Source organism: Labeo rohita, chromosome 21, assembly GCF_022985175.1.
Source record: "Labeo rohita strain BAU-BD-2019 chromosome 21, IGBB_LRoh.1.0, whole genome shotgun sequence".
NCBI classification, from domain to species: Eukaryota; Metazoa; Chordata; class Actinopteri; order Cypriniformes; family Cyprinidae; genus Labeo; species Labeo rohita.
In genome coordinates, this window is record NC_066889.1 from 3,581,104 (window position 1) to 3,603,973 (window position 22,870).

The following is a 22,870-nucleotide window of genomic DNA, read 5'->3' on the forward strand; positions in this document are numbered from 1 at the left end:
CGTTTGCTAGGGGAAAGAGAGAGAACATAACTTCTAGTGTTTCATCCATGTGCTTCTAGACAAAATATCATCATACTGTACATTATGCGAGAATGGGACAAACCGTTCTTTTCTGCTGGGGTTTCTAGTGGATAACTTAGTTGACAATGGTTTTTTGCACACAAATACAAGAAGTTATAGCACAGTAAACACTTATTATTTTTGAAGTGCACACCCAAATGTCTTGATAACCTTATCAAACATTTCATGCTTATACGCAGAGTAAAATGAGCAACTTCGGACAGCTGAATTCCAGGGTTGTATGTGATATGAACATAATTTTTGAAAAAAAGATATGGCTTTTTCAACATACAGTAGTGTGATTGTGGCTAGAAAATTAAGCATGGGGACATTATATTGGTGAAAATATTTAAAAAATATACTTAAAGAGCATGAGATGTACCCACAATTATAGAATGACTCATATGCAACTATTACAGAATGCTCACTGATGCTTCAGAATCAAAACAAAACAAAAAATGAAGACTTTTTTTTTTTTGCCTAAATATCATTTTATTTATTTAGTGCTGCCCTTAAGAAGCTACAGACAATACTTACATGTTTCCCAGAAGACAAAATAAGTTAAATTTACCCTGATTTTTAAATTCAAAAAGTTTTCACCCCCTGGCTCTTAAAGGAGAAGTCCACTTCCAGAACAACAATTGACAAATAATGTACTCACCCCCTTGTCATCCAAGATGTTTATGTCTTCTGTCTTCAGTCATAAAGAAATTATGGTTTTTGAGGAAAGCATTTAAGGATTTTTCTTCATTTAAATGCAGCTTCAAAGGCTCTAAATGATCCCAGCCGAGGAAGAAGGGTCTTATCTAGCGAAACGATCTGTCATTTTTTTTGTGTATACTTGTGTATACTTTTTAAGCACAAAAGCTTGTGTAGAACAGGCTCTGGGATGCGCGTTCACGTAGTATTGAATCATTTTGAAAGGTCATGCGGAACGTAGGCGGAACTACAGACCCAGTGTTTACAAAGCGAACATGCAAACACTAAGAAAGTGCAAGTAAGTCATGAACTTACGATGAACTTAGACGTGATTCGTAGTAGTGATGGGAAGTTCAAGTCATTTTACCGACTTGGACCTTTGAGTCTCGTTCAGCAAAATGAAGAAATCTTTTTAACAAATCTTAGTAAATTGTTATTCTGGAAGTGGAGTTCTCCTTTAATGCATCGTGTTTACTTCTGGAGCGTCAGTGAGCGTTAGAACCTTATGTAATAGTTGCATATGAGTCCCTCAGTTGTCCTCAGAGTGAAAAGGTGGATCTCAAAATCATACAGTCATTGTTGGAAAGGGTTCAAATACACAAGAAATGCTGAAAAACCAAAGAATTAGTGGGAACTAAAGGCTTTTCTGAAGAACAGCAGGCAGTTCAACTGTTCAGGTCTCATGAACAACTATCACTAAAAAAACAAAAAACAAAAAAAAAAACAGCTGTTGATCATTCAGATGACAACACAGTATTAGGATTCAAGTGTATGTAATTTTTTGAACTGGATCATTTTTATAAATTTAACTATTATTCTCTCTTGTGGACTATATGTAAGCGTCTTTCATGTGAAGTATCTTATTCAGGTCAGGACTAAAAAAAAAACAAAAAAAAACACACATTTTGTATGAATATTTAACATTTTGCATATTCTGCAATGTGTGTAAACTTTTGACTTCAACTGTATATGGTTAACTTCATTTACATAATGCAGAGAAGAACCAAATGAAGACTAACTAAATAGTTTATTAAATTAAAATTGGTCCTGTAAAATGCAGAAACACAGAGCAAAATAAAACTCAGCAGTTTATTCAAATGTGGCATGGTAGTAGTTATATAGCATCTAAATATTTTCATGGAATTAGAAGAAAATCCTATTTTTGCAGTCCCAGCAGCACCTATTTGTTTTGTAGTCAGCGAAGGTTAATCCAGGTAAACGTCTGTGATATTATGAGATTAATAGTTACAGCACTGAGGCGTGCGTGTGTGTTCGGTGGTATATAAAGCCACAGGATCGAGATGAATGCTGACGTCTATATATAGACGTATATATTAAGTGTGACAGTGCTGATATACCCGTCTCAAAGGCCCCTGAGGACACAGCAGGCTGTAAATCAATGGAGACCTGGAGATTGATGAACTGCTTGAGAAAACGTGTGATCAGTTGAATTATGTTGCCTCTCACAGTCAAGAAAATGAAAATGGTGCCTCGACTAGAAATTAAAGTAGCTGAATGCAAAGGGCAAGCGTATGCAAACATCTACACTCATATGAAAGTCACAGGAAATTGTAATAATGCATATTATGGAACGTAAACATATTAAACACATAAAGATAATGCATCTGTTAATTTTCCAAACTGTTTGTATTCTGAATTATTTGTATAGTCTAAAAGCTATGATTAGATTTACTGTTATTTACAGTAGGTGGCGCTGTGACCAAATTCACATGCTATTCTCAAATCAATTTTCTATTGATAAATATTTGTAATTAATAATACATTTCTTCAGTAGGTGGCACTGAACATCTAGTACGGTCAGGCTTTGTGGCAATGATATTAAAGTTCTGAAGAAAATAAAGTAAATATGTTTTTGAAAGAAGAGTTACGCTCTCCAAAGGCATCAAAAGTACACTAAAACAGTAATATTGTGAAATATTAATACAATTTAAAATAACTGTTGTCTGTTTAAAAATATGTTGTAAAATGTTATTTATTCCTTACTCAAGTTTGCAGTATCACATGATTCTTCATCATTATAATCATTCATAATCAGATCATTCTGATATGCTAATTTGGTGCTCAAAAAAGATGAAAAGTTTTATGGTGCCTGATGTTTTTTGTGGAAACCCTGCAACACTATAAATAATATTTTATTTTATTTTATTTTATTCATAATTAAATAGTTCTGATATGCTGATTTGAAAAAATGCTTCTTATTAATGTTGAAAAAAAAAAAAAAAATATATATATATATATATATATTTATTTATTTTGGTGCTTAAAATGTTTGTGGAAACCCTGACACACTACCAAAATTTGTATTTTATTCGTAATTAAATCATTCAGATATGCTAATTTGGTGCTCAAAAAACACTTCTTTTTAAAGATAAAGAAAAGTTTTATGGTGCCTACATGTTTTGTGGAAACCCTGCAACACTATAATTTTTTTTTATTTAATTAAATTAAATTTTATTTTATTTTATTTTATTCATAATTAAATAATTTTGTTATGCTAATTTGGTGCTCAAAAACACTTCTTATTACTGCTGAAAAAAGTTTTATGGTGCTTAACATTTTTGTGGAAGCCCCAAAACACTATTAGGAAAAAATTGGGGTAATTTTTATTTTATTTTATTTTATTTTATTTTATTTTTTATTCATAATTAAATAATTTTGTTATGCTTATTTGGTGCTCAAAAACACTTATTATTAATGTTGAAAAAAAATATATGGTGCCTAAATTTTTGTGGAAACCCTGCAACACTATAAAACATTTGGGGTAATTTTTATTTTATTTTATTTTATTTTATTTTATTTTATTTTATTTTATTTTTTATTCATAATTAAATAATTTTGTTATGCTTATTTGGTGCTCAAAAACATTTATTATTAATGTTGAAAAAAAAAAATTATGGTGCCTAAATTTTTGTGGAAACCCTGCAACACTATAAAACATTTGGGGTAATTTTTATTTTATTTTATTTTATTTTATTATTATTATTATTATTATTATTATTTTATTATTCATAATTAAATAATTTTGTTATGCTTATTTGGTGCTCAAAAACATTTATTATTAATGTTGAAAAAAAAAATTATGGTGCCTAAATTTTTGTGGAAACACTGCAACACTATAAAACATTTGGGGTAATTTTTATTTTATTTTATTTTATTCATAATGAAGTAATTCTGATATGCTGATTTGGTGCTCAAGAACACTTTTATTTTAATTTATTTTATTTTATTTTAAGAAATGCATATTTTTATTTATCAGTGACACATTAAATTGATCAAAAGTGACAGTAAAAACATATAATGTTACAAAGTATTTATTTTAAGTGCTATTCTTTTTAACTTTCTTTTTTTTTTATCATTTTATTTGTATTTATCAAAGACCTGTAATGTGTATAAGCACAACAAATTACAAATTATAATAGCTGCTTTGACTTTGCCACAAAGAAATCAATATACATAGTTAATGGTTACTGAAAATGGGTCCATGCATGTTTATTTTAGTGTCATGTTCAGAATAAATATCTGAAATGAGATGCCCTTGCCAACATAGCATTTGCTTCTGCTGGAAGATATAGTTCCTAGCAAGGTTAATTAGCTAGATAAACAGATATTTGCCACCATAACTGTATATTGTATGTTTTAGCATTTCTAGAGTGGTTTTATTGACCAATGAACACCAGAACTTTCCATTTTATAAACAGTAAATGCATAAGGATAGGGTTTGTGTGTGACACACAATGCATTTTGGACTGAATTGGACTGTGTGAGAGTCCATTAACACTACTAATGTATGGACTTTTAGATTATTAAAGTTAACTCAGCACTTGAGGTCATGCTGTTCCCATGACAACCCCACTGTCTGCTGTGAATAGATGCTCATCAGGGTAGTGATGAGTGTGTTTGTGTGTGACGGATGCTTGGCTACAAATTCCACAGTGTCCAATAAGCAGCTTCATTTGCTTCTGTGGAAATAAAATACTGATTATGATGATATCCACTTACTCATTTACGCCTCTTTTAAGATTTTATTTAAATGCGGAAAAACACAACAGAGAATTCATTCTGCAGCAGAATTGTTTCACTAAGGATCAAAGGTGATGTGTATCATTTCTGTCACCAAACAGAACTGCAACAAATCAGACGATCTTAGAATGGTTGGATAAACAGATAGTCCCAACTCAAATGAGCCCGCTGAGTTTTAACAGACCCCCTACCCCCTAGCATGCGGTAGGTTTGGTGGGGGGTAATTGAGAATGAATGGGGGAAAGTCAGTGTCCGTGTTTGTGACCAATATTTACTGCGCTTTGATGACTGATGATTAAAATAAATAGCTGAACATTAGTTCATAGATAAAATATATTGTTTAAATGGTTATAAATGGCATTTGATAAAAAAAAAAAAGGATCATTATGTGAAAATTATTGTAAATATTAAATACTTGCCTGACCATGCAGGTTTTCTTCTTCTTCTTGCATTCTTGCTGAAATAGCAAAAAATAATTTAACAGTGTTTCTGTTATGGCATGAAAACATGATCTGTGGAAAAATCTAAGTGAAATCTAAACTAAATCTCTGTGTCGGTCCAATATTTACTGAGCTTCGATAACTGATGATCTGAAATTTTCAAAAATAGTTAAAAGTTAAAATAAATAGCTGAACATAAATTCACAAATAAAATATATTGTTTAAATGACTATTCCCTTGAGATATTATTTTGCAATAAATGTAAAATGCTTAAAAACACTAACTTGATAAGATTCATACTTTGCTTTAATAAACAGACTGTTGATTACATTGTTAATTCTTTTTTTTTTTTCTTTTTTCATTTTGACTGGGACATAAATTTACATTTGATTTAAAGAAAAAAAATGTACTTGTGTTTATTTTTTATGCCTTGCACACTTTGCCTTTGCACAGTGAGAATGGGTTTAAATTATATAATAGTAATAATAATAATAATAATAATAATAATAATATTATATATATATATAGCTTTGATGACTGATGATCTGAAAATTAAAAAAAAAATAGTTAACAATTAAAATGAATAGCTGAACATAAGTTCACAAACATAAGACACAAATAAAATGTATTGTTTAAATGGCTTTTTCTCTTAAGTTATTGTTTTGGAATAAATGTTAAATACTTAAAAACAGTAACTTGATGAGGTTTATACTTGGCTTTAATAAAAATACAATAATACAAATATACATTTGATAAAAAAAAAAAAAAGATCATGTACTTGTGTTTTTTTTATGCCTTGCAAACTTTGCCTTATATATGACATTTTGTAAATATTAAATACTTGCCTGACCATGATTTTTTTTCTTTTTGCATTCTTGTGTGTTTATGCATGTTAAGCTGAAACCGCAAAAAAAATAATTTAATAATGTTTTTATTATTTACAGTCAAAATCCAAAGGTTCACAGCAGCATATCGACAAGGTAAGTTCATCTAGTTTTATAGCCAACAATCACGTTTTATGGACAGTTTTGAAAAGAAAAAACAAACAAACAGAAACCTGTTACATAAGTAAACACAACCCCTGTCAGATCAATGTTAAATTACTCTTTATGTTACATTAACACAAATTATCACCAGTGTTTTTCCTCAGCATGTTTAACCCAGGAACAGTTCTGCGAAATATGACAATTCACTCATCATTTACTCAGGAAACCAGCGTCTGATTTTCATTGTCGTGTGGAAGACAAAAAGAGATGTTTTGGCAAATATTCACAGTCAATAGCTGTCATTTCAGGAGCTTGACCTGAGCATTCATTAGAACATCTCCTTCTGAGTTCACACAGGACATGAAAGACACAAGTTGTGTAAACGATGACAGAATGGTCATTTTTGGCTGAACTTTTTCCAGTAAGCATGAAACTCTCCAGCATGTTTAACTGCATTTATGTCTGTTTCTTTAAACCGATGATGCAACTTCCTCTTGAAGTCTCTTGTGAAAGCTGTAACTCAGCAGCTGCTGTAACATAAATGTGGGTGCTGGGATCACATAGCGCTTGTGTGTGTGTGTGTGTGTGTGTGTTTGTCACAGCCCGGTCTCGCTCAGTCCCACCTCACCGCGCTCCCCCTCGTGGCCGATGTTCTCTGCCCCCTCCAGCCCCCAGCTGGCCTCCAGCACCTCCAGCGAATCCTCCCCCGTCAGGTGTGTGTCCTGCTCTGGCCTGCTTAGGCGGCTATCTATAGCAGAGCAGTATTCTAATCGCTCGGTGTTAAGCTTCAGCTTCGCACATTCACACCTTCCCTCCTTACATCTGAGTGTATACATTAACTAACTTCAGCACTGGGGCAATGCTTGATGCACTGTGGGTAATAATTCACTGTGCTTTATGGCAAGTGTCATTTCTGTCGATGCATATGATGATGTATTTCATGAAGTCAGTGTAAATGAATGCATGTACACCAATCATATTTTGGGTGCACTTAATTTTACAGTACGTGTACTGGGTAAAATAAGGTGACTACATGGATTAAAGGTTAGGTTTAGGCTCAGGTTCAGGGTTAGCACCTACTTCTTAACCAGTCAAAGATCTTAATCAAATATCTTAAAAAGTACATAGTATGTACACGCAGAACAGGACTGTACAGTAAAGTGCTACCCAAATTTTGGTTACACTTTATTTTAATGTATCCTTGTATATTAACTACATGTGATTACTATATGGGTTAGGATTAGGGTTTGGCTTAGGGTTACTTGCATGTAATTATGCATAATAAATAATAGTAAGTACATGTAACGTGTAACAAGGACACCTTAAAATAAAGTGTTACCCAATTTTTTTTTTTCTTACTCTTTAGTGTGGTACTACGGTGGTGATACTATGGTACTCAGTGATTTGAATATTAATGTACTATGGTGTCTAAATGGAGATAATTCAAAGAATACTATTGTACTTTCTGGTACTTTTTGGTCAGTCATATTTAAAGGTTATTAAAATGTTATATAAATAGTAGGAATGCACAATATATCTGTAGCATAATGTTTGTTTATTTATTTATTTATTGTGTTTTGTAATTCATCAATATCAGTTGTTATTTTATATTTAATGAATTATGACTGCTCATAGCTCCCATGTTTAGATGACTTTTTTGTCATCCAGTGCTCACTTGAATTTAATCTTTAAAAACACTAATAATTTATTAATGTCCTTATATCCATCTATTAAGAATACCATTTTTTTTTTCGTATGTACATAATTTTTGTGCTTTATAATTCACTTTTAGCATTTAAAATGACTAATGTGCATTATTCTATTGTAATTAATTAATTAATTCATTCATTCATTCATTAACTAACAGGCAAAACAGTATCAAATATTGATATTGGGCAGTATTTTCATATGGGTGTATCCCTGTTATATAATATGGTACAGAACGATTAACACATTCATTTACCATAGTATTTACATGGTAACACAAGGTATTTCAAAGACCAACATGATCTAAATAAATAAATAGACAACATGATCTAAATAAAGATAGATAGATAGAAAGATAGCATAATATGCAGCATAATATGCATAAAAGTATGTATTATTATATAATAATAGTATGCATAATAATAGCATAAAAGCATAACATTACCATGACATCATTTTTAACAAGCCATGGTAATATCATGGTACTTTTAAGGTATCTTTTATTTGTTGCTGTAAAAACCACGGAACATTTGACACTTAATTGTGTTAATGTTTTTTTTTTGGATCACACTAATGAAATTAGTGCATTAGCCTGTGCAAATGTACATACTTTTGGACCAAACCCAGCTTAAAATATCACCTTCATGTTTTTTCTTTTTAATTCAATGATATCTTTGAATTATCTTCATGAGGGTATTTTTTCTGATCAAGTATTGATTGCAAGTAAGTTAATAAATGTATCTGCAAAACATGGACTTAATTTAGAGTGTTCAAAGATTGATAGCCCTAATATGTATATTTTTATCTCCTCCAGTCCTCCGCTACGAAAGGCACGTGCACTATACGCCTGTAAGGCCGAGCATGACTCTGAGTTGTCCTTTATCGCAGGCACCATATTTGAGAATGGTAAGTCCACAAGGGGGGGTCACCATTTTTAGCACTCAGTGGGTGTACTGGGTATATCTGGTTAGTTAAGCAGGTTTGAGACTATAGCATCGGCATAAGGGCAGCAAACTGATATCTCTGCTTTGTTCCACCTTTTGCCCCTTAACAAGTATCAGAGCTCCGAGCTGCCACAGTTTGACACTTGACGCTGCTTAGCAGTAGATCAGATTGTTTAATGAAACCTCAGGCGTTTTGGCTGTGTAGGATAGTAGGGCTGGGTAAAATAAATAAAATATTGAATTCTTGATTTTAATCAATTCTCATGTTTATGAAACAACATCAAGTCTTAAAGGAGAAGTCCACTTCCAGAGCAAACATTTACAGATAATGTACTCACCCCCTTGTCATCCAAGATGTTCATGTCTTTCATTCTTCAGTCATAAAGAAATTGTTTTGTGAGGAAAACATTTTTCTCCATATAATGGACTGATATGGTGCCCTGAGTTTGAACTTCCAAAATGCAGTTTAAATGCGGCTTCAAACGATCCAAAATGTGGTTGTAAATGATCCCAGCCGATCTTATCTAGCAAAACGTTTGGTTATTTTCATTAAAAAAATACAACTGAAATACTTTTTAATCTTTTTAATCTCTTTAAATCTCCAATCGTATTTTCTCCCTCAACTTCAAAAATCATTTCAAAATCATCCTACATCGCTGCAGAAGTACCGACACAGTCTTTGCAAAGTGAACATGCAAAGAAGATCAAACACCTTTAACAAAAAAGGTAAAACAGCGATACAGGACGATTCTGAAGTTGGGGGAGAACATGAGATGGGAGTTTTTCGACATACACTAACTGTCATGAACCGGAAAAAAACAGAGTTCAGGCAGAACAAGACAAGACAAGCGTTTGACATTAAAAAGTATATAAATTGTATTATTTTTATAAAAAATAACCACTTGTTACGCTAGATAAAGTCCCTTCTTCCTTGGCTGAGACTGTTTACATCCACATTTGGGATCGTTTGAAGCTGCATTTAAAATGAAAGTGTACCTCCCATCCAATAAATGGCAATAAGCTTTGTGTTTTGTTACTTTTTATATATAACAAAATCTCAGATTTCTGTCCATTTTATTACAAAATTCAAACAATAAATGCCGTTTTGCCGCTGTTTATTGTGGAGTGACGGATCGCTGTAGTGCTTCAGTTCAAGAGAAGTGTCAAACTGGTCCTCTCATCTGCTTTAATACCAGTTTTAACATTAAATAAATATGGAAAAACATCAAGGTATGTTAAAAGAAAAAGTACAACTTACCAAAGTCCCCTCTCAGGTAATCGCTTAATCAGTGTTTCAAATGCAGAAAGACGTCAGTATAGCAGCAATGTCATGTAATGTCACATTTACCTCAGAAAAAAACAATTGCAGTCACCATAAACTCATTAGTCAGCTAGAAAACTCTAGAGAGGAGCATTTTTTCAAATATATACACCAAATAACATACACATTACAATATTTTTTTTTACTGTTCTTCAGTGTAATGTTTGAATAAATCAGTCAGGTTTTTATGACATCGACCATTTAAAAGTTTATATTTCAAAAAAAAAAAAAAAAAATCGGAGTAGAAATATAATTATGTAATTGTAAAGCTAGTATTATAACTTTATTATTACGATAGCTAAAATGAGTTGTATACAAATTAGTTAATTGTAACCTTCAATATTAATTTGGAAGTAACATGTATATTTTACAGCAGTAGTTGAGAGATTTTGTTTTACAAAAATTTACATACACCTTGCAGAATCTGTAAAATGTATGTTATTTTTTTAGTACTGACCTGAATAAGATATTTCACAAAATACTTTTACATATAGTCCACAAGAGAAAATAATAGTTGAATTTATAAAAATGACCCCCTTTTTTGTTTGTTTGTTTAGTGATGGTTGTTCATGAGTCACTTGTTTGTCCTGAACAGTTAAACTGCCCGCTGTACTTCAGAAAAATCCTTCAGGTCCCTCAAATTCTTTGTTTTTTCGGCATTTTTGTGTATTTGAACCCTTTCCAACAATGGCTGTATGATTTTCAGATCCATCTTTTCACACGCAATGAAAACTATGCAACTATTACAGAAAGTTCAAACACTCAGTGATGCTTCAGAAGGAAAAAAAAAGATTCATTAAGCCATGTACTGTACCTGATACATATTCAAAATAAACAATATCAAATTGAATCCAAGCGTGAAAATTATGTCAGGTCCCAGCCCTATTTAGGATTATTTATTGGGCCTCTTGGGGAGAGACAGTCAAGTTGATTATTTTTGTTGGGTGATACTGCACATAGAGACTTAATTGAATCTGGAACAGTCCTTATTCCTTTCACACTGTGGAAACAGAGTATAAATAGGGGATAAAGTTGTCAGCAGCATCCGAAACGATCTTTCGTTTGCATCTTTGTCTCATAGTTCATCCATCAAGAGAACCAGGTTGGCTGGAGGGCACCTTGGACGGGAAGACGGGGTTAATTCCGGAGAACTACGTGGAGTTCGTCTAGCTGGAAGTCAATGAAGGCGATGAGGCACAGAGCCCGCTTTTGAAAACAACTGAAGCCGAGTTAGTATGCCTGAGCGTGTCTGTGTAATAATGTGGTGTTTTGGCAACTGTGGCATTCCCCCAGCGCGTCATTGTTCCACACATCCCACAATGCATTGCCACTGTTTAACACAGAGTTCAACACAAGGTAAAAGGGGGAAAAAAACAAAAACCCTGGGACCAAGTTGCTGCTGTCTCGGCCACAATCAAGAAAATGTGTATTTAGGGGGTTATAATGAATTAGGGATTTGTTTTTATTACTATTATTGTTTTTTATAAATAACGCTTTTATGTGTGAGCACGTCCCGGTTCACCACGATGTGCTGTTTCTATGCAGTCTGGGGCTTTTTGAATGTCTTTTGTGGTCCTCGTATCTGTTTTGTTTAGTACTACTAATAGATAAACTGTTAATTTTGTCTGGGGGGGGGGACAAAAAAAAAAAAAACTCTTGCACTCTTTTGTAAATCAGGAAAAATTGTAAAAAAAAAAAAATTCAGAATTTACTTTTTTCCTTTCTTAGCAAGCGGAAGAGTGTAAATTATTTCTTAATGTGAATTAACGTCATATGTAAACCACTCTTATTTAAGCATCATCTCTGACGAGATTTGTGTTCTTTTGGAGTGCATTAACATTGTAAATAAGTGACAACTGATAAGGTATAATTTTTTTGTAAATGTGAATTATATATTTTTACTGTAGCACACTAACTTAATTTTTTGATAGCTCAATTGATCTTTTTACATAAACAATTTTCTGAGCCTTAATATTCTTTAGGATGTCAAACGAATAAAAACATGGTTCAGTTGTTTTGGATTTTTTTCTATTGAATAAAAACATTCATCAAATCTTTTTTTTTTTCCAATAAGTGTACTTGGACCTTGTTTAATCTGAGTGTTGTAAAAATGTTTTTAATGGTATTCTGTTCATTTACATACCAGTTATAAAGCAGTGGGACAAAGTGTAGATTTGTGTCAAAATTCAGATCCAATGGGGAAAAAACAAAGATTTCACAGCAAAACAAAGATCAAATTTTGTCCAACATTTAATCAAATATGTGTAAAGATCGACATTGACTACAGGAGAGGTGTAATACAGAAGTCATACAAAACTATTTTTTCAAACAAATAGACATTGTATATCCTTTACATTGGATTATTTTACATATAACTGAAATGCAAACAAAACAAAACAAAAGACTTTAATGAAAGCCATATACCAGTGAAATATGATTTGCCCTTAATCTTTAAAGATAGTATCTGCATGAATTTTTGTACAAAATATACTATGTCAGGCCAGTATTAGGGTAGTGCAAATTCTCAGGCTCTGATGCATTACATACACACAGCTTTATTTATATCTTTACTAGTTAATTGTACAGCATTATACATGAGACCAAAGCCTAAATCTTTATAAAAGAAATAGAAAAGGATAAAATAAAGTAAAAAGAGCCTAGAGTTGGGTAGTAAGTGCTACTGTAAAATGTAACTGCTTTAAATATTTATTTGTTATTTTGTTTTAAATCCGCGTCGCTTTGGTCACTCTGTTGCACTATACAAAATATACTTGCATCCCCGACTTATAACTCTAAGCTGTCTTTATTCTTTAAAACAGTGATTACTCATATATATATTCCCTATAGATTTATAGAATTTACATTTACATACAACAACACTTTTTCCTTAAAAGTGCATCTGTAATATAGTTCTTGACAAAAAAGATAGCAATACAAATTATTTTGTTGTAAAATGATGTGTATATCAAAGAGAATCTGTGTCGTTATATTTTCGCTTTAGTTTCGTTTAAAAATGATCAATCATTACCCAACGAAAAAAATATTTTCTAGACATTTCAGCATACTTCGGAATTTATACAACCTACGTTTTATGGCTCACAAACTCCCTTTGCAAGGCCTACTGTGAAACGGATAGAAAAAACGCGACATCTCACAAACCTAGCGAGGAATTTGTAAAAAAATCGTCTCGTAAAATAGTTGAGGAATCCACCAGGAGGACTGGGATATGTACTGCGACGTTTCCGTTTCACGTCAGCTGTCGGAAATAAGCGTCAAGCAAACAGTGGCTCGGTGACACGAGTCCTACGCTGGAAATTAACTTTTAAGTTTTAATACTGTACATGACCATAGCGGCAAAATTAACAGCTCGATCATCCGAGTCGAACAAACAAATATAGTTTTTAAATAGCTTTGCTAGGTCGATGTTTGAATGTTCAATTGTCTTATATACACAAACACTAATAATTCCAGAAATGTGCAGGATACTCAAGTGCAACATGTATTTTAAACAAAAAAAAATATTATAAAAGGAATATTACATAAATGAAAACTCCGTCGTTATTTACTCACCCGTGTGTCGTTTCAAACCCATATTTAAAAAAATAAAATAAAATAATTATTTTGTGGAACAAGACGACATTGTGAAGAATCTTCACACAGCACTTTTCCATACGACGTAGTTCATAGTGACTGAAAACTAACTACATGTGAGTTTGGAATGACACGACGGAGAGTAAATCCTGACAGAACTGTCATTTTTGGATGAATTATTCCTTTACGCTGGTAATCAAGCGTAGCTGGTGCAAAAACCCTGAAGCGCAGACATGAATGTCAGTTGACACGTAACAATGAGCAAACACAGGCCCGAGCACGACAACAACAAATGTTCCTTTTGTTCTGATGTTACCACAAAAGAGTGCGACTGTGGCTTGGCACCACAGGGATACATCAAAGACAAAGACAAGAAAAGTGGGTCAAAACTTGTGGGCCTCATATGGGCTGCCAGATTTAGAATTTGCAGAGAGCATTCCAAAAACATTTCAATTAAAAACGGGATGACGGAAAATAAAAAGTCTGAGATGTCGGAGGATGTGCAACCTCAAGCGCGTGCAAACATTCATCGGATTGCATGAACCAACGGCAGACGACAAGAGGGGAATGCTGGGATATGCTAATCTGAACGTGGCCAGAATGGATGGAAAGCTGACAAATTAACCCTGAACTCATTCGCTGATTTCATAACTTACCATCACCACCTCTCCGTTTTATATCCAAATGCTTATAAACATTTTCTCAACCTCATGTTGTTCAAGAATGACTTATTTTAGTATATTTATTATTAAAAGTTGTATTTTTAAAGAACATCCTAGTCTTTTTTTTCCCTCCAAAATGAGGACTGACAAGAAGATCTGATTAATGAATGTCATTTTTATATTAATGTCTAAATGGATTGGAGCTCACTGAATAGATACATTTTCAGTGAATAATGACTTTCATTTGGTTTGCTCATCACACCATGCTATTGTATGAATTAATAAAACTTGGAATACAGAATGAGTCACAGACGAGCCACTTTGTAAGACTTTCATAATGTCTTTGTCACTTTTTTTTTTTTTTTTTTTTTTTGAAAGCTGCAGCCAGCAGCCATTGCAACTGAATGTAAAATTCAGAATTTCTTCTTCTGTGTTACATGGAACAACATGAGAGTTGGGAAATTCACTAAAAGAATTCAATGGAATTTTTGAGCGACCTATCCCTTCAAATTAAATTTCAATGGAGCCTATTCAAAAAGCAAAGAAACAATTCAGCATTTGCTGTCAGTCATGGAACAAATCTTGATTTGAGTTGAATTACCTTGTGGCATTGGCATGGTTCTCCATGCAAAATTCTTTAATGATTTTGGAGATTGGATTAGACTTCAAAAAAACCAGCATAAAATGGTCTTATGTTTCATGGGCTGCTTCGAAATTTCGAGCACCTCTGGGGAGCGCTGAGCTGCCACCTACAGAGAACCGTCGCAACACGGGCAGAAACGGACGTGATGAATGTGAATCATCGACATGAATTTTGTAGCCTGAGAAATATCCGAAATTGATTCGCAAAGCGCAAAAAAGGCACATTTCCCTTTTTTGATATACCTTTGTAAACATTTCAGCAGTGTACATGCAAAAAAAGAGAAAGTATCGCTAAAAATGTCTGCTCCAAGCACACATGACTTTGTCCTTCTCCACAAACATTTTTCTGAAGAGTCACCTGTTTCCTTTGAGAACCAAGCAGGAGCGACTGTATCCCTCAATTCGTTCGGGACGTTTGGGGGAAAGCGGGCAGGTTGGACTAGCGCTGGTAAGAAAAGGGTGGCGTGTATATAAGGCATTGTTATGATCTAAGGCGGTCATTTCTGATGGAACAGAAGAGGCTTGACACTCCCGTCTTTAAATTTTGGTAGCTGATGGCTGATGATCTCTGCCAGCATATCAGGAAACTCCACGCTCAGAGATTTATTCACAAACGTGTAGAAACAGAAGTTGAGAAGCCCCTCCACCATCTGTGGACAGAAGTGGCATTTCAATATGACTTTTACACACTGCACGATGCCAACAGTGCAACCTAATGTGTGTACATTCACAAGTAGTGATCGACCAATATATCATCATGGCCAAAGTTACCAGGTTTTCAAAAAACTTGCCCAATTGCAACTTAAAACTAGTCCAAAACCAGCACAAGGGGGTAAAATACATGTTTTTTGGCAGGGTTGCCCTGGTAAAATTCATATTTCAGGGACTAAATATCATTTATCATTTAGTTATTGGGGTCACTTTAACCTGCAGCAATAGTGCTAAAGTAGCCCAATTTCGTGGGAAAATCACAGACCTGGCAACACTGACCATGGCTGATATATCTGCAAATATTTAGGACGGGACTTTTTATTGACAGGGCTGAGAACCCAGCACACATTCTGTCTTCATTAGCTTACTGTCTTTGATCAACAGTTCTGCCTAATAAGAAGCCAAAAATTACAGAATTATTTTTGATGTAATGTTGTCATTCAAAATATATGCATATTTTCTTTTAAACAAGGCTTAGAATGTCAGCTACCACAAATTAATTTAATTGCGTTACTTTGAAATTAAAAGATAACTGTCAGCTGCCATCAAAAAACAAAACAAACAAAAAAAAAAACAGATCAAAAGGTTGTTAAAGGTTTTTTTTTTTTATGTGGTATAACCCATTTTCAAAACCAACATAAATACATCAATTACATATGTATTGTACTTCATACCAATAAGAAGTCCACACATTTAGGACTAGGAACCTCCCTCAAAAGTCAGTTTCTTTGTAAGGTCTTTAAAGGGGTCATCAGATGCAAAGTTCACTTTTACATGTTGTTTGAACATTAATGTGTGTTGTCAGTGTATGTACAAATCTACCGTATAATGATAAAAATCCATGCAGTGATTTTTAATTGATCTGTGAAAATAATATCCACTTTTTCAAATCGAGCCATTTCAGATGCCTGTCGTTGTGGCGTCACATCGACAGAGGCCGCTCCCACGATAGTTGATTGACATGAGCGTTTTACCTTAGTCCAGCCTCCATGTTTTGATGCCGGAGCAGGGATGTAAGTTAAACAAGAATTGAGAGATTGAGGTGTTGTGTTGCTGGATGTAATAATGAATGTAGTTATCATTTACTCCTGACATCTGAGCCGCTGAAGTTGCAGTAGATTACGTTTGTTTGTGAAGGGAATGCGCCTCCCGATCTACATATGTCCGCGCGAATCATTCGTGATCCAGCTTCACTTACATCAGAAGTGAGTGTAAGGGTTTTTTTATGAATCCTTATGATCGCCTTTCCTAACAATGTGCTAGTTAGCAAGTTTAGCGGCTAAATGTGGCTAAACGCGGCTAAAGTAAACATGCTTGTCACTCCACAGAGAGAAGAGGGGGGGTCGGGGTGAGCAAAGCTCATTTGCATTTAAAGCAGCCTCGACCAGAATGGGATGTTTTTTGCAGAGCTGATTTTGGCAAGGTAAAAAGGGTGTTGTTTTACACAACCATTGAGAATTTTTAACCAAAGTATATTATAGACTTTTCATTAACACCCCAAAGAATCATATCAACTTGTGGAAAATGAGCATCCAATGACCCCTTTAAAGAGAATCTGCTGTAACTTTCTTTAAAATGACAAAGATTTGACAGTAATTTTAACGCCTCCTGAAGTACTGAGGTTTATTACCAGTGCTGGGTAGATTACTAACTGGGGCTGCAACAATTCTTCGATTCTAGTATCCTTAAAAACCCTCAACTGCATTTTGCCCATGTCGAGTAATCGACAAAATACTGGATGTGGCACATTCCACATAGTAAACCCATTTAAACATAATAAAGCACAATCCTATTTAGAATTCACAAACGATATGATTCAGTTACATATATAAATGCGATTCTGGTTTAATATATGTGTTTTAATTATTTACACGCAAGCAGTTACGTATGTGCGTGTCTGAGCAGCTCCGTTCAGCTCCGTAAATGCTGCTGAACAAACTGTTTCATTTGCATGTGTGGAGTGTCTAAACCTCCATCTTTGCATGTTTTTGTGGGTTTTGGTTTATTATAATGCGAACGCAACTTGCGTTATTTCATCAGATTTGCAAGGTGAATCATTTATAAACCTACACAAACACATGAAAATACATCAATATCTTTCTCAATATGCAAACTGTTCATTGTAATTTCAAAATTAAAGTTTAAACCCTCACTCTGAGTCAGTGTTAAACAAGGATTAGATCGGCGCAATAAAGCGTAAAAACAACGTCAGACAAACATTGGTGTTATAATGCATAATGTATTTTAGCTCTATTGTTTATAATACATTTTGTATTTGTTCAATAAAACCATATGATTACTTGCTTTTGATACTAATTATTATTGCCTCATTGCTATTATATATGTATTTGTGGGTTCCCACACCTTGGTTAACTTCAAATTCAAGGACTTTTCAAGGACTTTCCAGGTCCAATACCCTAAAATTCAAGGATTTAATGTGGGGACACATTTCAAGTGAGCGCAAGGTTACATCGTGTTACCTTGTAAGATACATTGTTACAGTTTTTTTTTCTTTTTTTGGCCATATGACAGAGATATGATATTCTATTTGTCGTATTTTTGAAGTGCATAAAACTGAAGGATCCTATACCGTTTTCTAAAATGATCTGATATTAACTTTTTCATGGATTTTATTGAAAAGCTTAGGCTCTTGTAACGTTTAATTAACGTAATGCATAATTGTGTGTAACTAATGCAAATCAAGCCAGCTAGTATGTATAGGCCACAACGTGTTGGCGAAATAACACAAATTAGTGGAACGGAGGGAATAGTATGGATTTTTTTCCAGAAAACTTCTTCAAAATATATATATATATTTATAAAGCACTTTCAAGGACCTGTATTTATGTATGTTTATTTTCAAAAACTTTCCAGGGCCTTGAATTTTGTATTTTTTTTTATTTTTTTCCAGATTCACAAACTTTAAAGGATTTTAAAGACCTGTGGAAACCCTGGTATTTTAAGTCATTTTAAAGGCTATTGTTCACTCAGGTCTATTTTACAAAAAAAGAATAACAACTGTCCGATCACTCCATTAATCGTCAGAATAATCGACAGATTACTTAATTAATAAAATATATGTTAGTGACAGCCCTATTACTGACAACTTAATGTCCATTATTAACTACTAATTAAATAATGGAAATTGTAGTTAGTACATAATCTGTTGGATTACACATATTTGGTAATGTATTAACCAAATGTAAATGTGAGTACTTTTCGATTACTTTTGCACTAACTCTTAAAAAAATAATCTAAATTTTTTTGTTATTCAATATCAAAAACTGCATCGAACATTGCATTATGCCAAGGTTTCCCAAAGTGGGGTTCGTGAGGTCATCAAATGTCAAATTAAAACTATTTGTGTGGTCGTCCCATTTTCTGTGTAATAATAGTCACCTGACTATTAGCTGGTGTGTGCAATTCCATAAAACTGGAAGACTTTCCAAATGCATACAAATGAATTTTTTAAGATAAAATAGAAGAATTAGGGCCACTGTGTAAATATGTAATCATGTAATCTATACGAAAGTAACTGTAATCTGATTATGCAATCCAGATCACATGCAACCAGTTACTACCCAGCACCTGAATGTATTTCTTAACACAGGGGTGCCCGAAGCTGTTCCTGGAGCTCCAACCCTAATCAAACCCATGTGTGCCAGCTCATTAAGATCTTCAGGAACACTTAATAATTACAGGCACATGTGTTAGAGCAGGGTTGTAACTTAACTCTGCAGGAAGTTAGATCTCGAGGAACAAGACTGGGCATTCTGCCTCATCACAATGTACGATGTACGCAATGTGCCGACCAAACGTTTACACCCTTGCATAAAGCACGTTGTCTTGCATAGCGTGTTATTCTTGTAGACGCTATAAAAGCATCTGCCAGTTACGTGTCTTATTTGTGTTTGCTAATTGTAAGAGATGCCAGCTTACCTCCTGCATTGAATCCAAAAGCTTAGTGAGCTGGTAGAACCTCTGCCAGTTCTGACTGGAGTTCTCCTCTCGTTTAACAATGGCTTTGCCCAGCTCCTTGATGTACGACATGCGGATTTCATCAAACACAGCTTGGCTTTTAAGGCCGTCCTTTGGTACTGTGGAAACAGAACAGGTCAGGATGAGACATTTGACTTTAGATTATTGCTTTTTAATCAAGAAAATATTTCAAGGAGAAGCAAATTCTGCATCTCATTAAACAGTCCGAATTAAACAAATGCCACATGCAAAAATACTAAAAAAAGGCTTTGACTTTGGAGAGAGCTCTGACAGAGCATTTCACAGATCACCTGACGTCAGAATTGCTCTAATTAACAGTTACGGAGTAAAAACGCCAATCAAGTTTTACTAAAGGTCAGACCTGACCAACGTGACATCGAAACAGCATTTCTATTTGCCATTTTATTTGCTGCTGCGCTTTCTTCTGTCTTAAATGTTTTCCAAAAGCACAAGGAGGTCAATTAAGTATTTTGCTATGCTCAACAAGACTGAGCACAAGGATGGAGTTTGCCTTTTTAAGCGTTGTCATAGAAACTTAATTTCTCAGTGCAATAAACATGTAGCCATATTGAAGCTGACATTTTGTAATCACGATAATTGCAAAATGTTGTGAAGATCTGCATCAGTATAAGATTCGCTTTGAAGGTGTGAAAAACTTGGAAATATAAAAAGCTTGTTTTGCAAAAGCGTAACTGGACCCATCTCCCTGGTGAAATTCCTATTGCTCAGTGAATGGTTATGAGTGTGTTTGTGCCTTTTCTACTATGTTTTCACATTTTTTTCCTTAATGTTTTTTGTGACACACCATTTTCACTGGTTTTTGCAGGATGCTCTGATTCATGAGCTCTTGTGTACTGAGGCAGCCCAGTTCCTAAAGTGCACAAAAGCCACATCTTTCATTGCATTCAGGGGAAATAAAATACCCTAACAGTCAAACATTTGGAGTCATTAAGATGTTTTAAGGCTGTCAGTTTAACGCGTAAACTTCATTTATTATGAAAAATAATTCGATTAAAATATTTGGCCCCGCCCCCAGACCGCAACGCCATCTTATATATATATATATATATATATATATATACATATATATCATATAGTTGACTGTTGACAAACATGATGCAGGGCAACAACTCCATCAATGCAGCTATGCCTTAAAATTCAATATATTGGTGCAAAAAAAAAAAAAAAAACGCCCCTGTATGTGTTTTGTTTCATATTTATATATATCACATATCACACAATATCACACAGGAAGAAAGAGCAATATGATACGAATGCTGATTTTGTCCTGATCTATTATGAGCTTAAATGTGATTTTATACAACAGGTCAGTAAATAAGAAGTTGATATTTTGCTCAATTTTGCAGAGAACATATGACCTTTAAAGCCACAGCAGAATTGTTGCGTGTCTCCGACCAATACAGCGCTGTTTAGTTTCTGAATGAATTTGCATTTTGAACATGATTCAGAATTTTTTAGATTAGTTTCTTATTGGAATGTCTACTTGATACTTTCTCATTTAACACAAAAATAGCTTTAAATGATCTTTTGTGGGTATTTTCACAGTCATATGTATTTTTCGATTAATTAATCGACACATCATGTAATTTATTAGATTAAATATTTGAATCGACTGACAGCCCTAGTTTTAATGTTTCTGAAAGAAGTCTATGCTCGCCAAGACTGCATTTATTTAAATGTAACATAGTAATATAAGCAATATAAATTATTATTACAATTTAAAAGAAATCTACATTTTCAGTAGTTAGTATTTCAGTCTTCAGAAATATTATTATTCAAAGATGGTGATGGTAAAAGATGGTGTCAGTGCCAAAGAGGCATTACAAGTGTTATGTTTTGGGATGCACCACAGGAGTCTCCATAGACTCCCTCGATCTGAGGACACTGGTTAAATTTCATTTTCGAAGGAAATGTCCTGGAAAAAACTGGTTAAGTCCCTATATGTTTGTTCAGATCATTTTACGCCAGACTGCCTCAAAAACAAGGGTCAGTTCAACGCTGTGTTTTTGCAGCGATTGATTCTAAAAGAGGGCTCAATACCGATGTTTCATGTGTGAACGTCAGCTTCAGATGAACCACGTGTTTGTTTTCCAAATTGCTTTTCTGAAAGTGTTTCTCAGCACTCTGTAAGGCTGCTTACAGATTGCTAAAGCTACCATTGTTCACTGATGCTGCCTTCACATGCTACCAGAATGATCATAAATAGGAATGTGGTAGTTAAAAATTGCATATGAAAGCAATGTGAAGTCGACCGCTTGAATTCGTTAAACTCATGATCACAAGCGGGACTTACAAAATTTGTGATAGCTTGCAAAGGCACCATGAGACCAGCTATGTCATTATTTTTTATCACGCCGTGCTCCCCGTCTGTGTAATTCACAAACGCGCATTTATTATGGACAGTACAATCAGATGACTTTTAAACCGTGTATGTTTTCTGCGTTTCTGACATTTTCAGTGCATGAGATTGTCCTGTTTTGTTTTTGGCAGCTACTGAAGCTCCTCCCTCTTCTGAAAAGGGGGCTGGGAGCACCAGCTCATTAGCATTTAAAGGGACATACCCTATACCTCATACCCTAAAAGTGGCAATTTTAACAAGCTATAAAAATATCTGTCGGCCATTTTGAGCTAAAACGTCACATACACACTCATCAGAGACTCATTTTATGTCGAAAAACTCCAATCTCATGTTCTCCCTCAACTTCCAAATCATCCTATATCGCTCTTTTACCTTATTTGTTAAGGGTGTTTGATCTTCTTTGCATGTTCACTTTGCAAAGACTGGGTCGGTACTTCTGCAGCAATGTAGGATGATTTTGAAATGATTTTGAAGTTGAGGGAGAAAATACGATCAGAGTTTTTCGACATACCCTAACTTTGGAAGTTCGAACTCGGGGCACAATAGAAGTCCACTATATGGAGAAAAATCCTAAAATGTTTTCCTCAAAAAACAATTTCTTTACGACCGAGGAAAGAAAGACATGAACATCTTGGATGACAAGGGGGTGAGTACATTATCTGTAAATTCTTGTTCTGGAAGTGGACT

General features: G+C 34.0%; 2 protein-coding genes across 5 annotated transcripts in view; one reads left to right on the top strand and one right to left on the bottom strand.

The window, feature by feature from the left end:
* The window catches only part of LOC127152898 (rho GTPase-activating protein 26), a 106,516-nt gene extending 94,147 nt beyond the window's left edge, over positions 1 to 12,369 (top strand). For 2 of the 3 annotated variants that reach the window (XM_051093788.1, XM_051093789.1), the window contains exons 21-24: positions 6,185 to 6,220; positions 6,829 to 6,939; positions 8,748 to 8,839; positions 11,280 to 12,369. In XM_051093788.1, coding sequence (XP_050949745.1) covers positions 6,185 to 6,220; positions 6,829 to 6,939; positions 8,748 to 8,839; positions 11,280 to 11,368 — 328 coding nt within the window. In that variant the 3' untranslated portion in view covers positions 11,369 to 12,369. The remainder of the gene's footprint in view (positions 1 to 6,184; positions 6,221 to 6,828; positions 6,940 to 8,747; positions 8,840 to 11,279) is intronic. The other variant, XM_051093790.1, reaches the window with a different exon arrangement.
* A 61-nt stretch (positions 12,370 to 12,430) lies between these two features.
* The window catches only part of LOC127152899 (glucocorticoid receptor), a 77,827-nt gene continuing 67,387 nt past the window's right edge, over positions 12,431 to 22,870 (bottom strand). For both annotated transcript variants that reach the window (XM_051093791.1, XM_051093792.1), the window contains 2 exons: positions 19,744 to 19,901; positions 12,431 to 15,743 (listed from right to left, as the gene is read on the bottom strand). In XM_051093791.1, coding sequence (XP_050949748.1) covers positions 15,591 to 15,743; positions 19,744 to 19,901 — 311 coding nt within the window. In that variant the 3' untranslated portion in view covers positions 12,431 to 15,590. The remainder of the gene's footprint in view (positions 15,744 to 19,743; positions 19,902 to 22,870) is intronic.